General features: G+C 37.0%; 2 protein-coding genes and 1 pseudogene across 5 annotated transcripts; 1 reads left to right on the top strand and 2 right to left on the bottom strand.

The window, feature by feature from the left end:
* Positions 1 to 1658: 1658 nt before the first annotated feature.
* Positions 1659 to 8092, top strand: LOC137732378 (uncharacterized). 3 transcript variants are annotated; one of them, XM_088688312.1, is made up of 9 exons: positions 1659 to 2224; positions 2387 to 2595; positions 2706 to 2832; positions 3075 to 3140; positions 3243 to 3374; positions 3461 to 3562; positions 3644 to 3828; positions 3947 to 5450; positions 7308 to 8092. In XM_088688312.1, the coding sequence occupies exons 1-9, from the start codon at positions 1835 to 1837 to the stop codon at positions 7860 to 7862; spliced, it is 3270 nt and encodes a 1089-aa protein (XP_088544438.1). In that variant the 5' UTR covers positions 1659 to 1834; the 3' UTR covers positions 7863 to 8092. The 3 variants fall into 3 exon arrangements, with proteins under 3 accessions (XP_088544438.1, XP_068327791.2, XP_088544437.1); XM_068471690.2 differs by having other exon boundaries at positions 3947 to 5660; XM_088688311.1 differs by having other exon boundaries at positions 3947 to 5681; positions 7308 to 8058.
* A 1184-nt stretch (positions 8093 to 9276) lies between these two features.
* Positions 9277 to 9861, bottom strand: LOC148689935 (protein TAPETUM DETERMINANT 1-like). The gene is made up of 2 exons (XM_088687140.1): positions 9782 to 9861; positions 9277 to 9592 (listed from the first exon to the last, which is right to left on the bottom strand). The coding sequence occupies exons 1-2, from the start codon at positions 9859 to 9861 to the stop codon at positions 9277 to 9279; spliced, it is 396 nt and encodes a 131-aa protein (XP_088543266.1).
* Positions 9862 to 13967: 4106 nt separating this feature from the next.
* LOC137730484 (receptor-like protein kinase ANXUR2 pseudogene) lies at positions 13968 to 15852 on the bottom strand (annotated as a pseudogene). The gene has a single exon (XR_015957589.1). The product of XR_015957589.1 is annotated as a receptor-like protein kinase ANXUR2 pseudogene (transcript).
* Positions 15853 to 15967: the final 115 nt, after the last annotated feature.

Below are 15967 nucleotides of genomic sequence, written 5' to 3'. Positions count from 1 at the left end.
TGGTCTTTCGACACTTGAAATTGTTTGACATAACGGAGGTTAGGGTTTCGATTTGCGAAGTTTTGTAATGGAGATGTTGCACCTTGTTTCTATATATATATATATATATATATATATTTTTTTTTTTTTGTAGGTTTAATTTTTGTTAATTTGTTATGCCCTTTGAATTGTGAGTCGAATATCACTTTGGGTCACAATTTTGAGGGCATAACGATAATTTTGAGTCACAATTCTGCAGCTTAAGAATAATAAAAAGAAATTAGTTGATAATACAATTTTTGGTGCAAATGAGGTGTTAAGATTCAGAAAACAGACCAGCAATTCGCGGCTAATTATCTTTGATACTGTGACTTGTTGAAAGTTTTTAGGTTTGAAATTTGTAGATGACGAGTTTTATACAACATGATTATGACGGCTTTAGTGTAACATATTGTTGTATTAAAAAAAAAAAAAACCAAAAGTGAACTTTAACTCAAATTCCGAGCTCACACCAGTTCTTGGTTTCTTCAGAGCACTGCCAGTGTGGAATATAATTTATTAATATCTATTCTATTGTACTTTATTTTGCTAATTTTTGGACCTCGACTTTTACATAATTCAACACTATTATTTATAAAAAGATTATCGAAAATCACAAATTAGATTTTGTCTAAGGCTATCTCCAATGCACATGAAATTTTAGAGACAACGTTATGTATGACCAAATCCCTTTCCAATAAATCGGAAGAGTTGGGTGAGGTGAACTATCATGAACAAACCAACCCCGAGCAAATGGAAATTATAATTTAAATTTGGTAAGTTGGTATCAAATTCACCGTAAAATTCTGGATTTAAGATATAGTTAATGGTGTATTTGACCACGTTATAATGAAAACATAAGGTGTCACAATTACTTTTAATATTGGTACATGATTGACTGTGTTATAATGAAAACCGAATGCGTGACGATTAACTTTTATAATTTCTGAAAAAATCGTACACGACATGTTGCAACACAAAAATGGCATGTTCAAATTAAAGCTTATCCGTTCATATTAAAAACTAATAGATCAGTTAAGTTCACGGGTTGTGCCGTGTTGCATTAGTGTTAATTATCATCTTGATTGTGAGCAGTGTTGTTGGTTTGAGGCTTGGCCCTAATATAAATATATCAGCAGTTTTGCTTAAACCAACTCCAATGGTGGGCTAAAAGCCAAATTACCCCCAAACTCACTCCAACCCAAGGGGAAATTTTGGGTTAAATGCTAAATGTTGAACCAATGCCAAATTCCCCCCAAAATTTAGCCCAGAAATCAGAGTGGACTCCACCCAATATTTATCAGAATTTAAATTTTTTTAGATTAAAATGTTCATAAAATTAATTTACGATAGTCTACGTTCTTTTTTTTAAAATTTAATTTAACAAAAAAAAAAAAGCTTAAGTTCATTCTTTAATAATTCCGGGCTAAAATTTTAGGCTAGAACGGTTGAAGCAAAAAAACTGTTTTTGTACTAAAAACTAAATTTTCCAAGCTAAAAAATTTAATTTCTAACCCAACTATTGAATATGGTCTCAGTGGCAGATTCTTTGTTATTTTAGACGGGCCATAATTTGTAAGAGTCCATCAAAGAAAATAAATAATAATTAAATAAATAAGAAGTGGCAGTACTAGGGTTTTAGGGGTTCAGGGTTTAAGGTGGGGAGGGGTTTTGTCACAGAAAACATTTCAAGCTCCAGTCTTTTCTTCATCAAAGCATCCAAAGCTTATCATTTCGTCCCCAATGGCGCTTCTCCATCACCGTTAGGCAAAATCCTAGGAAAATTTCCCCTCTTCAGTTCCACGTTTCCAAATTTATGGAGGATTTTGATGATGATTTCGGGGATTTATATGCCGGCGTCGAAGCGCAGGCCAATTCGGCCATCAATGGCGCACCGGACTTCGCTCACTTTTACACAGAACCAGAAGAAGATGTCATTGAGGATAATGGAAAGGTCAAAACCGCTAGTCCTGGAACCGATTCGAAGAAATCCGATTCTGACTGCGAGGAGTTGGGCGAGAAAGTTTCTGCTTTGGAGGAGAATGAGGATTACAGTGGAAGTGATAGCGAGGATGACCTGAAAATAGTGCTGAATGATGAGGACTGCGAGGGCAAAGTGTTTCCAAATGGCGGCCGAGGGCGCGTGAAGAATGATGAGCATGAGGATGAGGATGGTGATGGGTTTCCGGCTACGAAAGAGTATAAGGTATTATCTTTTTTGTCTAAATCATTTTGAAACTAGTGATTTTCAATCGTTGGTCACAGAAACTTTTTAGTATTCAGAATCTTTCTGTGTAAACGGAATCTCTCTGCTTTCAATAATGAATACTATTTGTTCATGTTCATAGATGCTTGGTGCTTTGTGCAGTACATAAGGACTCAAGGACTAACTTCTCTAAGCAATGGAAAAGGCAGTGAGGCTGTGGGTTCAGCGTCTTCCATGTCGGTTAGAGGAGACCATGAAAATAGTTTGTGCTATCAACGCAAGGGTTTGAGCTCTCAGATTAGTTGTATTGGTGATACACCTAATCAAATGGTGCCTCAAAATAGATATGGTTTCAGACTTCCTTGGTACCGGTTAGTAGATTACAAACAAAATATTAACCATGCAGAATGACGATTTTTGTGTAATGTTGAACTGAAATATAGCCTATGACACATTGTTGTCCTTGTTTTCTGTATTCCAGGACCATACTTGACGTCAACGTTGAATCGTTTGAGGAGAAGCCATGGAGGTATCCTGAGGTTGATGTAACAGACTATTTCAATTTCGGTTTGAAAGAGGACAGTTGGAAACAGTACTGTATCTCCCTGGTAAGTGAAATAGCTTATCTTTGCAAACAAATTTATGGTGTAAAAATAGTGTCTCAGTCTAGTCTTCTAGTTCCCATTTGGATGTTCTGGCAGGTTGAAATAGATTTTTCCCGAAGCTTTCTATGCAATGTAACTTGTGGTTGTGCCGTTAATGGTCTTGCCATATGGCCAACCGGTTCTCATTTGTTTTCTTAGACACAGTTCTTAGTAAATACAATCCTAATACTTAAAATTCATTGCAGGAACAACTACGGCTAACATCTATGCAGTTTAGGATCCCTGTCTCAAGAGCTTCAAAACTTTATCAGGTTATTAGTTTGAATCGTGTGGGAGTCTTGTTATATCATCATAACAGTATTTCAAATTTTATGTGTTGACATGTCCACTAATATCCTCCTTCCATAAAATAGGCTAAAGAAGCTGGATCTGAGTATGATAAATTCGCCCAGGAAACTATTTATAAAGAAACGAACAATGCTGGACCAAGAAAGTTTGCTCCTCCATCTAGAGATTCTGATTCCAGTTTCAGAGAGTTGGAACTAGTATGTCGCAGTTTATTACTATTCTCTGATTCTTGTATTCAGAAACTTGGTTTGAGATGTTATGACTTGGCTTTTGATTTCTTCAGCCAAAGGGAAGAGCAATTCAGATTGAAGATAGTATGGTTGAACGCCAACCATCTTTTGATGGTAGGCATCCACGTAGTTTGGATGCTGATGTTGTGATACAGGTTGGCTGTCACTTTGAATTGTCAGATGGATTTGTTGCATCTACCTTGTATTCATTTATCACTAATTGCATGATTGGGCAGATTGCGGTGCAGGACGGCACTGAGGAAACCACGAACTATGGTGAGGAACAGGGCCATACAAATTGTACGGCACGTGAGGCATCTGAAAATGGGGAATGTAATGCTAATGGTAACCGAACTATTCCTGCCAAAGAAGATGATTTATTGGTTGGAACTCCAGAAGGAAACACAAGGATAGCAGACAGGTTTGTATTCTGTTATATGTGGGGCCCCAAATATTTCGATTATTAGGTTCCATATATAAAGTTAATTACAATTTCTGAAGGCACATTTAATTCATATAGTTTTCTTTGATATCATCAGTTGTTCCCGGAGGATCAGTGCCACTCATCCAATGACAATAGATTCTGATCAAAGAAATGACCAGTTTGTTGATCTGGATGGGTATGACTATAAGCAGGGGAATGCTGTCTCATTGGAGACTACAGAAATTACAAATAAAACAAATGACAGTGTTGGTGGGGATACTTTATATGTTGATCAATGCATGATGGAAGCACAATTATCACTTGGTGATGACAATCAACTTAGCCCCACTTCCTTTGCAAGTGATTCTGAGGCATCCAAGAATAGTGTTCATTTTGATCCAGAAGATATTAATACTCCTGCCACATCATCTTTTAAGAACCCAAAAGGCAATGGCATCAAGAGAAAAATAGTTGATATCAAAGATTACTCCATGCATAAAAGTCCTGCTCGAAAGGAGCATAAACATCAGCAAAGGAGGCTTGACAGTGTTGTTGAACCAAAGATTCACATTAAAGATGATGATGCGTCCCCTACCTCGGAAATGGACGACCTTTATGACAGGAATAACTTATTGGATTCTAGCAGACGGAAGAAAATTCTGCCAGATTTTGGCTGTAGTGATGGAGAAGATATTTCATATTATAAGGAATCAAGGCATTATGGTAGGAGACATGCTGACAACCATGTTCATACCGCTAAAACAAACTATTTGGACAGAAAAGGTAGTCACAATATCCAGGACAAGGTAAGTCCATATTTCAGAAAAAACTGGAATGAAAGGGAGTATTTTTGTGAAGATAGGGATACAGATTGGCATCGTTTTGGAAGAACACAATTCACTAACGAGAGGAGTCTTCTCCAGAACAGGGAGTCCAGGGGCTGGCACTCCAAGTATTCCCCACCCACTGTTAAAGAAAGGGATGCACAATTTAAAAGGAATGCCAACAAACTGCAGTTTAAGAAAATACCCAACCATGGTGGTGGCTGTTTCGGTTATAAACGTGAAGATGATGACTTTGTGGGAGAAAAATTTGGGAGATGTGCTTCATTTACTGGCCGAAAGAGGAATACTTTGGATGAATTTGATGAAAGGCAGTTTCCTCGGCTCAGGAGAGATTTAGGGGGAAGGGATGGATATGTTGACAAACCCGTTTTTGATTGGGATGATTCATGGTCTGGGAAAATTGAAGATGAATATTGCAGAAATGGAGAAAATCAATACTTGTCCAATCAGTTGTACAGAGATTTACACGCAGGTGAAGGAAGATGGAATGACTCTCCATCACCAAGAAATGATGTTTCTTACTCAATAACTGATGAAAGATATGGGAGACGTGAACGAGAAATATACTCTGCTGAATCCAAAGAGAGTAACTGGTTTGATCATCGTTATGATGCTGATGAAATTGATGATATCATTTATCCAAGTGATCAGTTTAAGTGGAGAAGATCTAACTGGCGATCCTCAGTCCTACACTGGACTGAGGATCAGTTAACTGTCAGGCACCATGATGACAAATTGTATTCTGAGAGGTCACCCCGTTCATATCAGAAATATGTAAGACATGAAAAATTTCATGCTAAATATGGTTCCTACAATGATGCAATGCATGTTGATATGCTATCAGAGCACGATAGATTAGAATTGAAGAGAAAAGGAAGTAGTACTCTCTGTATTAATAGTAGTTCTAAGATGTATATTGGTAAGCATGAGCGGACAGCACTGAGGTGCAGAGGTTCGATTGACTTGGTTGTTGGAGAAGGAAAGGTACAGTTGGGGGAACCCAAGGTGAAACCTTGTATCATTGTACTTGTATATATGAGTGCTCAACAAGAGTTGAGGAAGCCTTTCTTATTCTTTTTAATGCTATCTCAATGCATTTTTTTGCTCCTTTTCTCTATTTTTTTTTCCTTTTCTCTTGTATCGTATTTTCACTTTCCTCTCTCTCAAGTAATGTGTTGCCTGTATGTTCTTGAGTGTTGGTTCCCGTTCAGGTAGGCCTTGTAGTCCAGTGTGTCAAGCATGTAATGTGGGGGAATAAGGTTTCCCGTCAATCATCAAGGCATTATTGTATAATCTTCTTTATGTTTCCTATTCCTCGTTATCTGTCAGGAATTCAGGGTAAAGTTGTCTTGTCATGCTTGTTGATTTCATGGAGGTTGACAAGTGAGACTGCTTTACACCTTACAAATCAAAAGATAATGCTAAATATTTGAGTAAAATAGTGTTTTAAATTGGATGGTGGACAATAACAATACTTTCAAGTTAGCAGAATCTATAGTATATAAGGTTGCAAACTTGCATGAATCCAACATACATTTTTATTTAATTCTCTTGTTTGTTTTCAAATTTGCTCTGTTTGTTTATACTTCAAACTGTGGCCATCTTCCAAGGACATGCCAGTCAGCCATGTACAATGTCCTGCTGGCAGTCTGCTCTTTCTTTTCTATTGTTTGAGTATCCCCACAATGTACAGACAATTTAGAACTCTTAAGCTTTGTTAGGCAGTTTAACAACTGAATATTCAACGTGAAAATCAAATATTCGTGTTTCTTAGATCAAATCTCAGTATCAAAGGGAAAAAAGAAAGTTCCCGTCTCCTGGATTTGATAGATTAGATATCCTTTGAACACAAGTGATACTTATTGAATGGTCACTTTAATTACCTTAGTTTGAAGTCTTTTACATCTGTCACCTATTTGAAGACACTTTAACGGATGTTGCAAGGTCTGTTTTATATGCAGACGATGTACTCTATTTTAATTACTGTAATAATATACATGTCCTAGTTTTGTGATTTTGCAGTCTAGACATAAGGGCAATTTGATATGGATGTCCTCTGGATTATTATGGCCCTATTCATCTTGAAATTACTACGACCGTTACATTTTGGACAGCTTTTGTGGTCTTCGGGCTTAGGGTGGTTTTACTTCCATCAATGCAATAGGTGGGAGATGTTACTTGCTTATTGTTGATGAAGCTGTTGGTATGCGGTAATATATGGCATTCATAAGGAAGGCTAGAATTGAAGGTTCATTTGTTACCTTGAATCCCCTTTTTTGTATCTTAATAGGATCTGTGGCCAGAAAACACAACTTCTGTAGAATACAAGCTAGACGTTCGAGTTTAGAAGTTTGTCTTTAGTTCATCTGTAGTTGCATTATACATGGACTTACAACTCCAATGTTTGATATACTGAACTTTTCGTAGTGCCATGCCTTTCTCTTTTACAGCTGTACATGTTCTTTTATTTATTTTGGATTCTATTTGTAAGAATGTTTCCAAAGATCATATTTGGAACTTGCCGAAATTTTGTTGATGGTCCATTCTGCTGCATGTTTCCAATCGGCTGTTTTACTGTTTAGTTGACTAATATTTTACAGATGTGTGACATTTCCTTGCTTTACGCTGCAGTCCTCTGTAAGAAGCTACAAACGTGGAACTTTGGTTCACAATGGTAGGCTGGAAAATATGGATCCAGATATTGGTGGCGAGAAGACAACTTTAGCGGATTCTAGTGAATCAAGGACAGTCCAATTTAACACCCGAAAAGTTGGACACAACCAAAACAATGCGAAAGGGCTTGATAAGTTTCCAGTTACAGCTCAAAATGGTGCTATGGATGTTGAAGAGGGCCAGATTGTAACAGAAGGCCTCAATACAGCACACCTACAGAGAAGTCATGCTTCTGAGTATTCAGCAGCAGCTTCCAAAGTGAAAAAGCGAACGTTTGCCGGAGAAAGCGGTTCCAGTGGGAACAAGGTTGCAGAAGGATATGACAACCAAAGGATTCTCGAGACAAAGGCAAAAATGGAGAAACGCGGGGAACGGTTTAAGGAGCCAATCACCCTGAAAAAAGAGCCAGACAAGTTGTCCAAGCCTGAGATTGATCTTGTAGTTGAAACAGCTGAAGCACAGCTACATAGGCCATCCCGAAAGAGGCGATGGGGCGGCATAGAGGTTGTTTAGGAAGACTTGTGGCTTGAAGTCCTGGACAGGATGACTTATGCTATTTGAAGCAGGTCAATAAAAGTTTAAAAACACAACTCAGAAATGGAGGGCTGATTTGGTATTGTTGTGCTTTGAAAAAAAACGTTGTTTCTGCTGTGCTGTGAGAATAAGCTCATTTTTGGTGCTTTACGTTTTCATTTTTTTTCATCCAAAATTGTGAAAATAAGCTGTTTTAAGTGTTTGCCGAACACCTTTTTGAGCTCATCTTTTTTTTATACCCACTTTTTATAAAAGCACCTCAGTACCAAACCAGTACGAAGAAACAGGTTAGAAATTTGTTCTATTTTCCTCTTTTAGTGAAATTGGAGGGAAGATTTGATATTTAAATTTAGTGACTTTTTCCCTACCTTTAAAAATCCTCTTTGGTGTAGTAACAATTTCCAATGGTGATTCAACTTTGAGGATTTGTACAATTTTTCTGAAGGGTTGCAAACCAATTTTCTGATTTCATAGGGAGTCGCTGCTTCCGGTTACTTAGTAATTTCTTTCTTCTCATGCAATCTTTGAAGAAGTGATGGGGCTGGTGAATTGCAGATGGCCAAAAATCATGTCATTCAGTTTAATATCATTCTTCCCCGTCTGCAGATTTATTCTGGTTCTTTATTTTGTTTTGGCATATGTATGAGCTCGGTTGATTTTGCTCACATATTTGATATTTCCTTGTGAATATATTGTAAATCGTTGTGAGCTACTGTCCTACTATGCAAGTTACTCCTTAAACCTAGGGCTGAGCTGAGGATTGAGACTAAAGTTTGTCTTAGTATCTTTCTCGTAACATCATGCGTGTCATGTTACACGTAACGAGTAAGATACTAATGTGTCATATATATTTAGTGTATTTGACATTTTTGGATGGAAATAACATAAACAAGGCAATGTAGAACGAATTTTGAGTTTCAAGAAGCACAATGATGACTTGTAATGTAAGAGCAAGCCCACACTGCTAAGGCAATAATTACTCTGTCAATTGGGCAAATCCAATCATTGCCCTATTGGGGGGCATGGCTGAAATTTTAAATTTTGGTTTGCTTGTTTTTGGGCTAGATTTGTTGGGGTTTGGACTTCTATCTCTCGTTAAAATAGTTCAACACTAGTTGAGTTTTATCAAATGTAATTTTATTGAAATTAATTCCAGACGAAAAAGTAAAACACGGAACTAAGGAACAATAAACAATATTTGTGAGGCCATTTTTTTATCCTAAAAAAGAACACAATTGGAGATAGGGTTTGAAATACTAGCTAGGGTTTGAACATAACGGAAACGAAATACTAGCTTGTAGGCTTGTAGATAGGGTTTTAAAACTAAAAGCTGAGACAACAATTGCAACTCTTTATCTATACCATCACTTGAAAGTGTTTGACTGTTTGGGGCTCAGCAATACTTGGCAGACTTAAAAGAAATGGGGAACATGAAGGTGTTGAAGTAAGTGAAGCTGATGACATCGTTCGACTTCAACGGCTCTCCTCCATTCACCAAGCATTCATCATCCGCGATCCTTGTGAAGACGGATTTGGGTATAACTTCTGCAGAAGCAAACTGACCACAGTGGACATGGATTTGTGAAGGAGCACAATCAGAAGTGCAGGTGTTCACAATCTGTACTGCGTACTTTGGGATCCCAGTTCCTGGAATTTGGGTCTGTGAGATGCTTATCTCTTCGGCTCTGCAGCTGGCTACAAAATCAAGACTAATTAATTACGTAGCAAGTTACAATTAAACAAGAGAAGTTGAAAATCTGATTTATTTTGTGAAGACAACATACTATGTTGTCATGGACTATCGAAGATGAGAAATTTATAACATAATGCAAGATCACATTTTTGAAGTGCCGGTAACAATACCAAATATTGTTACCAAATTATTATTTGATATTTACCTTGTTGCAAAAGCTTTCTGTGGGTTGAGTTTGCATGTTGGGATTGCAAAGTTGTTGCTGCAGAAAAGGAAAAACGTCATGGAATGACTCTCTTATACAAATATAACTTGATATGAAGATATATACATATAGGAAGCCTTTAAGGGAAGAGATCCCCATCACACACACATATATGTATGTACGTATAATTAAACAAAGATGAGAGTTGCAGTACCAGAATGCAATCCTTGTGCATTGCAGAATGTAACCATGAGCGTCATGAACGCGAAGCACAAATGGGAAGAGGCCATGATGTTTTCTTTAGTCAAACAAGGGAGAACCTGCAAGCAAAGTTGATTTCTCAAGATTCGTGGAAGTAGCTTTTTTCAAAAGTGCTTGATACAATCCAATCAACAATAAAAATATAGATGCAGAACATAACTGAACAAAGTAATAGCTAATAAGGCTGAAGCCTAAGGAGAGTGAGGCCAAAAAAGACATATACGAATTAGATTTGGTCTATATTCTTGGAGAAGGTTTTATTTATGCATTCATCATCAAAAATTTCAACCTCAAATTCTTTTTTTCTTCTTCTTATGGATTTAGAATTAATAGGATATCGGCTATTTTAATTTAAACTAAACAAATACAAGGTGCACGCATGAGAAGCCACTAATAGTGCAAGAAAGAATTAAACCGCATGCAAACTAAGTGCAGGAATCAAACGGATCAAGACTTCGAGAGTAAACATAAAGGAGATTGCAAAAAAAAAAATAGTGTCTAAGAGACATTAAAACTTGTAAACTTAACTTGAATTCTACAAGTGCTTGAATGAAAAATAGCTAGAAATCGAGGACGAAAGCGTTGTCGAGGATAGCCAAAGAGTTTAGGGTCTTACTGTTGATCCTTGGTTTATATAAGGTTTTTTTCCCTCAACAATTAGGGAAATTAATTACTTAGCACTCCACTGCTTTCAAAACTTTTCTGATTTGGTCTTCTGCTAATGAGATTGAATCTTGATTTTCGCTCCAAATCAATTTAGAATGATTGTGTTCAAATCCGGAGATTTGCTTCCTTACTTGGACTCCAAGACACACGGACACTTTTATTCGGAATTTTTGGGCGTTTTGATTACTTTTTTAGGCAGTTCCCTTCAACTAGTGGTTTTTTTATTTCCATTAATTCACATGCTATGCATCTTTACTGGTTAATTGCTTACCACCGAAAAAAGGAAAACAATTATTAAGATATCGATTATTTTAGTTTAAGAGGAATGTTAGGGGACTCTCTCAAAGCGATACTCTTCATGTGAAATATTCTACCAAAAACATGAGGTGGCAGAGAATTTATGGAAAATCTCACTTTTAGCATTTCTCTTACACTCTATTTGGATGAAGAAATTTAAGATAACTAAAGAATTTTAAAATGGTGAAAATTAAAATGACGGGATTTTATTTTCTAGAATTTGTGAATTTTCTTATATGGTTAACCTAAAAGAACAATAGAATTGAATACGTAATTTGTTATTTTTAAACTCTCAATCATAAAAATTGAGAAATAACACCTATTTATTTAAACTTGAGAATTGGAGGTCCCAAATTTCAGGTTTTTTTTTTTTGTCACGTTGAAAATCTAAATTTCTATGTTTATGAATCCAAACAAAGGAATTGATGCATATCAATTTATAAATTTTGACTTTTATCTAAATTCCAAGTTTATTTTTCTCATGTCAATTTATAAATTCTAACCTTTATCTAAATTCTAAATTTATTTTCCTCATCCAAACATTGTGTTAGTTTAAACTATAGCAAAACAAAGTGCATTAATGCTTATGGCCGAAAATAAAGATTCAAGCGCATTAATTCCTTGTTTGCTAATTGAAAAGGGCGTTAAATGCTTATAGCCCATAAAAGGGCATTAATAATATAATTCATATATTTTTCGGTCTGAAATAACAGTTTAGGTCAAGAATAGGCTGACTTGAGTTGAAAAGACTAAGAATTCTAGTAAATATCCCTCAAACCAGTGGGCTTATAGCCCAAGAGAGGATTCGACTAAGTCATCATGGGAGTAGGACTGTGAAAGGATTAAGTGCATTTGTGGCTCGGTCGAGTCCTATGCAAACTAAAATTGCCAAACATCAGAATAAGCCCTGAATAAATATGAATCATTCCAAAGCTAATAATTCATTCTTCATTAGATAAAGATGAATTAATCGCATAATGGGATCAAGTTCAGAATCTAATAAGTAAAAGTAGAAAAAGAAGGAAATTGAGAGAATCATAGTTGTGGAAGAATTGAATTGGGGAGTGAGATAATGAAAAAATAATAATGGAGAAAATGCTATTATCTCATTCATCTGTTGCTCCCTTGTTTCTCTCTCTTAAAAAAATTGACCCGATTTCCCTTCATCGCCATCTCAACCTCAATTCTTCCATCCTCACCATCTCCTCTCCAAATTAACTCAAGTCCATGTCCAAATCGGTTTTAGGAACTCCAAATACCTTCTTCTAGTCTTCACGTCCTCCCAATTTGATCGCTACGGTAAACTTTGCAATTTTGAAGCTCATTACAGATTTTGATATGAAATTTTTAAGTTTTTGGTTGATTTTCTCTGAATCATGAAGTCTTTTGTAGACTTATTTGTTTGATTACAAAGAGAAAGTTGAACGAATAAGCTTGGGTAAAAACTGATCTGGAAATTACTATCACCCTCAAGCTTGAGCGTGAGATTAACATTTGCATGGTAATATACGAAATTACCATTAGATTCCAATTTTCATAGCAATATAGGATTCCAATTTGCATGAGCGCAAGGTTACCATTGTCTCCAAGGTCACTGGCCTTGTATTCAAGTGTAATCCTATATTGCTATGCCAATTAGAATATGAAATATTAAAAAAACTGAAATGTTTTTGTCCCTTAATGGATACAAAGTATCTATGTTTATGAATAATGCAAACTCATTTAAGTACATTTCTTTGTCACCTGCTCTGATCCGGTAAAACAAACCAAACAATATTATTTTTTTTTTACAACTTAATGGAAAAATGACTGAATTTTGTATATTCCTCTTGTTCATTTTTATTGTTCATAGTACTAGAAAAATTAAGACAGCATGTATTAATTGTTCTTTTTGTAAGGTTTTTATGATGGAACGAGACTTCTACTTTGGATTTAAGGATCTCTCTTTGTTCACTATTTACCTAGATTAGAACAATTGTGTTATTGAGTTAACTTTTACTAGGGTCAAATTATTTGAAACTGATTTTGCAAAAATGGTCGATGACGGGTTGAACCAATCTTGCAAAAAAAAAGTCAAAGACAGGTTGAACTAATTCTGCAAAAATGGTCGAAGATGGGTTTAATGAGTTGAATTGATTCTGCAAAAATAGTCGATGACGTTGAACTGATTATGCATAAATGATAGAGGACGGGTTGAATTGATTCTGCATAAATGGTCGAGGATGGCGAACTAATCTGGAAAAATGGTCGAAGACAAGTTGAACTAATTCTGCAAAAATGGTCGAGGACGAGTTGAACTGATTCTGCATAAGGATCGAGGACGGGTTGAACTGATTCTGCAAAAATAGTCGATGACGGGTTGAACTGATTCTGCATAATTAATTGACAATGGGTTGAACTGATTTTGCAAAAATTATTAAGGACGATTTGAACAGATTCAGCATAAATGGTTGAGGACCAGTTGAATTGGTTCTGCAAAAATGGTCGAAGACGAGTTGAACTGATTCTGAAAAAATGGTTGAATACGGGTTGAACTGATTCTGCATAATGGTCGAGGATGGGTTTAGCTTATGGCACATATTAATTTTGTTGGAGTTGTGGAGGAATAAGTTTATTAATAACTCTAAAACCTTAGGGGTATGACGAGTATTTTAAAACATTGTTTCCATGTTTTTGAGTTGGGCTTTAATTGTTTTTATGTTTTTGGCTCTCATTGACATGTTTAAAAACTAGTGGAGTTCCTTGAAATATAGTGAAATTTTTTGTCTTTATATATAAAGCTCCCTAAATTTTAAGGTGCATTCATACAATATATTAAAAAAAAAATCCTTATGACCCTAAATAGTTATTTTATATTTTATTTTACGTGGTGTAATCAAGTGTCAATAAAAACCCAAAATAATTACAGACACTCAAATTTTGTGATTGTCTCAGATTACTTTTCAAATGCGACAAAAGAATATTTACGTAAATTCGCTATAATTGTTAGCTTATATTTAGGGTGAAACCCTCATTCAAAATTTACTCAGACAATTATCGACCATCTCAAATTAAAGTTACAAATAGGAATATAAATTGTCGAAATTTAGAATTAAAACCAGTGAATCAAAGAATTGGAGTCCATTCCAGAAAATCACCCAACATTTCAAAACCCTAGGCAGCGTCTGCCAATAAAATCTTGGCTGCAGCGTCTGCCTTAAGAAGCATTTTTGAAGGCACAGGATTTGGACCCCCCAAGTTCCCGCCCGTGTCATTAACCTTAAAAATCTCCAGTCCATTAAGTATGGCATCATAGTACTGCGGATGCGTTGCCCGACTCGGATGCAAACCCACCCACAGAAGATCACCACCGTCTTTATCGTTCATATGAGTGGCATAATCCTTGTAAACCGGGATTCCGATTCCCCCGGTCCACAGGACCACATCTGCCATCTCCTGAGCCGTTCGATTGTTGAGATATATATCGAACGTTCTCTGGTTCCCCAGTGTGTTTTGAAAGTCGCAGAAATGTAACCGAACGACGTAGGTGAAATTTGCGTCCACCTGAAAAACCCAAGTGAGATTGGATTTAACGTTGACTTGAGGGTTCGGTCCCATCGATCTCGCAGTTTTGTACACGTTTAGAGGAGCAATATATTCGGGGACATCCTTCGTGTGTTTGATGGTGACATTGGCAGGAGCCTCGATTGACACCCCGAGAAAAGTCTTATTGAGATACGAGGCCCCGTAAGCTGCATTTAGTAGGTACGGTGAGTCGTCCCACCATGTTCGTGCGAGTCCGGAGTCCTTGATTGCAGGAATGTAATCCCCTCCGACGCTTAGCCTGTACATTGTCTGGAGGGAGGCGTTTTGGACGTCAACCGTTTGGCCGCGGAATCCGATCAAGTCGGTCGGCTTGAAGATTTCTTCCATTGGGATAACCTCCAGTGAGTTCACGAAGGCGAATGTTTTTTCGCGCTTTGTGGAGGGCGTGAACGTGATGTTGAGAGTGCCGGACTGGACAGGAACGATTGAGTACTCTCTTATGATGTAAGCCTGCGTGAGGGCCAAGGCTGTGACGAAAGGGCTGAAATTTTTAAGCAGGGTGAGCCCGTTGGCGGAGACGTCGAAAACGCCGTTTAAGGAATCTACGGAGTTGTAGGTGGTCGGGTAGAATTGGAACCTGACCAACAGGCGTTTGCTTGATGGGACAGAGAACTTGTACGATGTTGCAGAGCTCATGATTCTGACTGTCATGAATGGAACTTTGGATGGCAGAGCAGGGTCATAGTAGCCCGCTTCTGCAGTCTTCGTGTTGTCAGAGGAGGCGAGGTACGTAGAATCCGTTGTCCATTTCCGGCCATCCGAATCAGTTTCCCCTTCGGCAGATGAGCCGCAGGAAATTATATGGGACTTTGAGTCGGAGCCTTGGCTTCGAACACGAATGGTGTTTGATGAGAACAAGGATAACAAAACCAGAGGAAGCAAAATGTGGGATTTGTGGATCATTGCTGGAAAGAGAAACTCTTTTGAGGTGGGGTTTGAGCGGTTAGTGGTCAGGGAAGAAGAAGGTCTGTTGTGTTAGAGTACAGGAAAACTTGGAAATATGGAAAAAAATTAGGTGAAAATTAATCTAATGTTCGTCTTCCTGCACAAGAAATTTGATTTTTTATAATGTTTCTTCTTCCATCAAATTCGAATGCGGTGTTCTAGCTAAAATTGGAAGAAATGTTAAAATTATACCCCGGAAATTCTAAGAAGTGATGCAAGAATTACAAATCCAGCTTTGTTTGGCTTTCATTTTTGCTGTATCTTTGTTTGTTCTTTCTTTCTTTGTAAATTGATTGTGTGTTGTTTGTCACAGCGGTGTAGGGGACGTTGAGATAGGAGGTCGTTATCGGTTGGAGAACAACGGTAAGACGCAGAAATCGCTAAATTATCATTGGCATTGACCGAATCCCAGATGTTATTTTGGGTTTGTAG

Source organism: Pyrus communis, chromosome 16 (assembly GCF_041283825.1).
Source record: "Pyrus communis isolate YQ-2024b chromosome 16, ASM4128382v1, whole genome shotgun sequence".
Classification (NCBI taxonomy): Eukaryota; Viridiplantae; Streptophyta; class Magnoliopsida; order Rosales; family Rosaceae; genus Pyrus; species Pyrus communis.
This window is presented reverse-complemented; position numbering and strand designations above follow the sequence as displayed.

Bases quoted from the DNA above. Each gene is read 5' to 3' on its own strand.
- LOC148689935 (XM_088687140.1), bottom strand. From the start codon at position 9,861: ATGACGTTTTTCCTTTTCTGCAGCAACAACTTTGCAATCCCAACATGC. The intron at 9,593-9,781 runs GTAAATATCAAA...GTAATTAATTAG, and splicing joins CAGAAAGCTTTTGCAACAAG to TCTTGATTTTGTAGCCAGCT.
- LOC137732378 (XM_088688311.1), top strand. From the start codon at position 1,835: ATGGAGGATTTTGATGATGATTTCGGGGATTTATATGCCGGCGTCGAA. The intron at 3,375-3,460 runs GTATGTCGCAGT...TGATTTCTTCAG, and splicing joins GTTTCAGAGAGTTGGAACTA to CCAAAGGGAAGAGCAATTCA. The intron at 5,682-7,307 runs GTGAAACCTTGT...TTTACGCTGCAG, and splicing joins TACAGTTGGGGGAACCCAAG to TCCTCTGTAAGAAGCTACAA.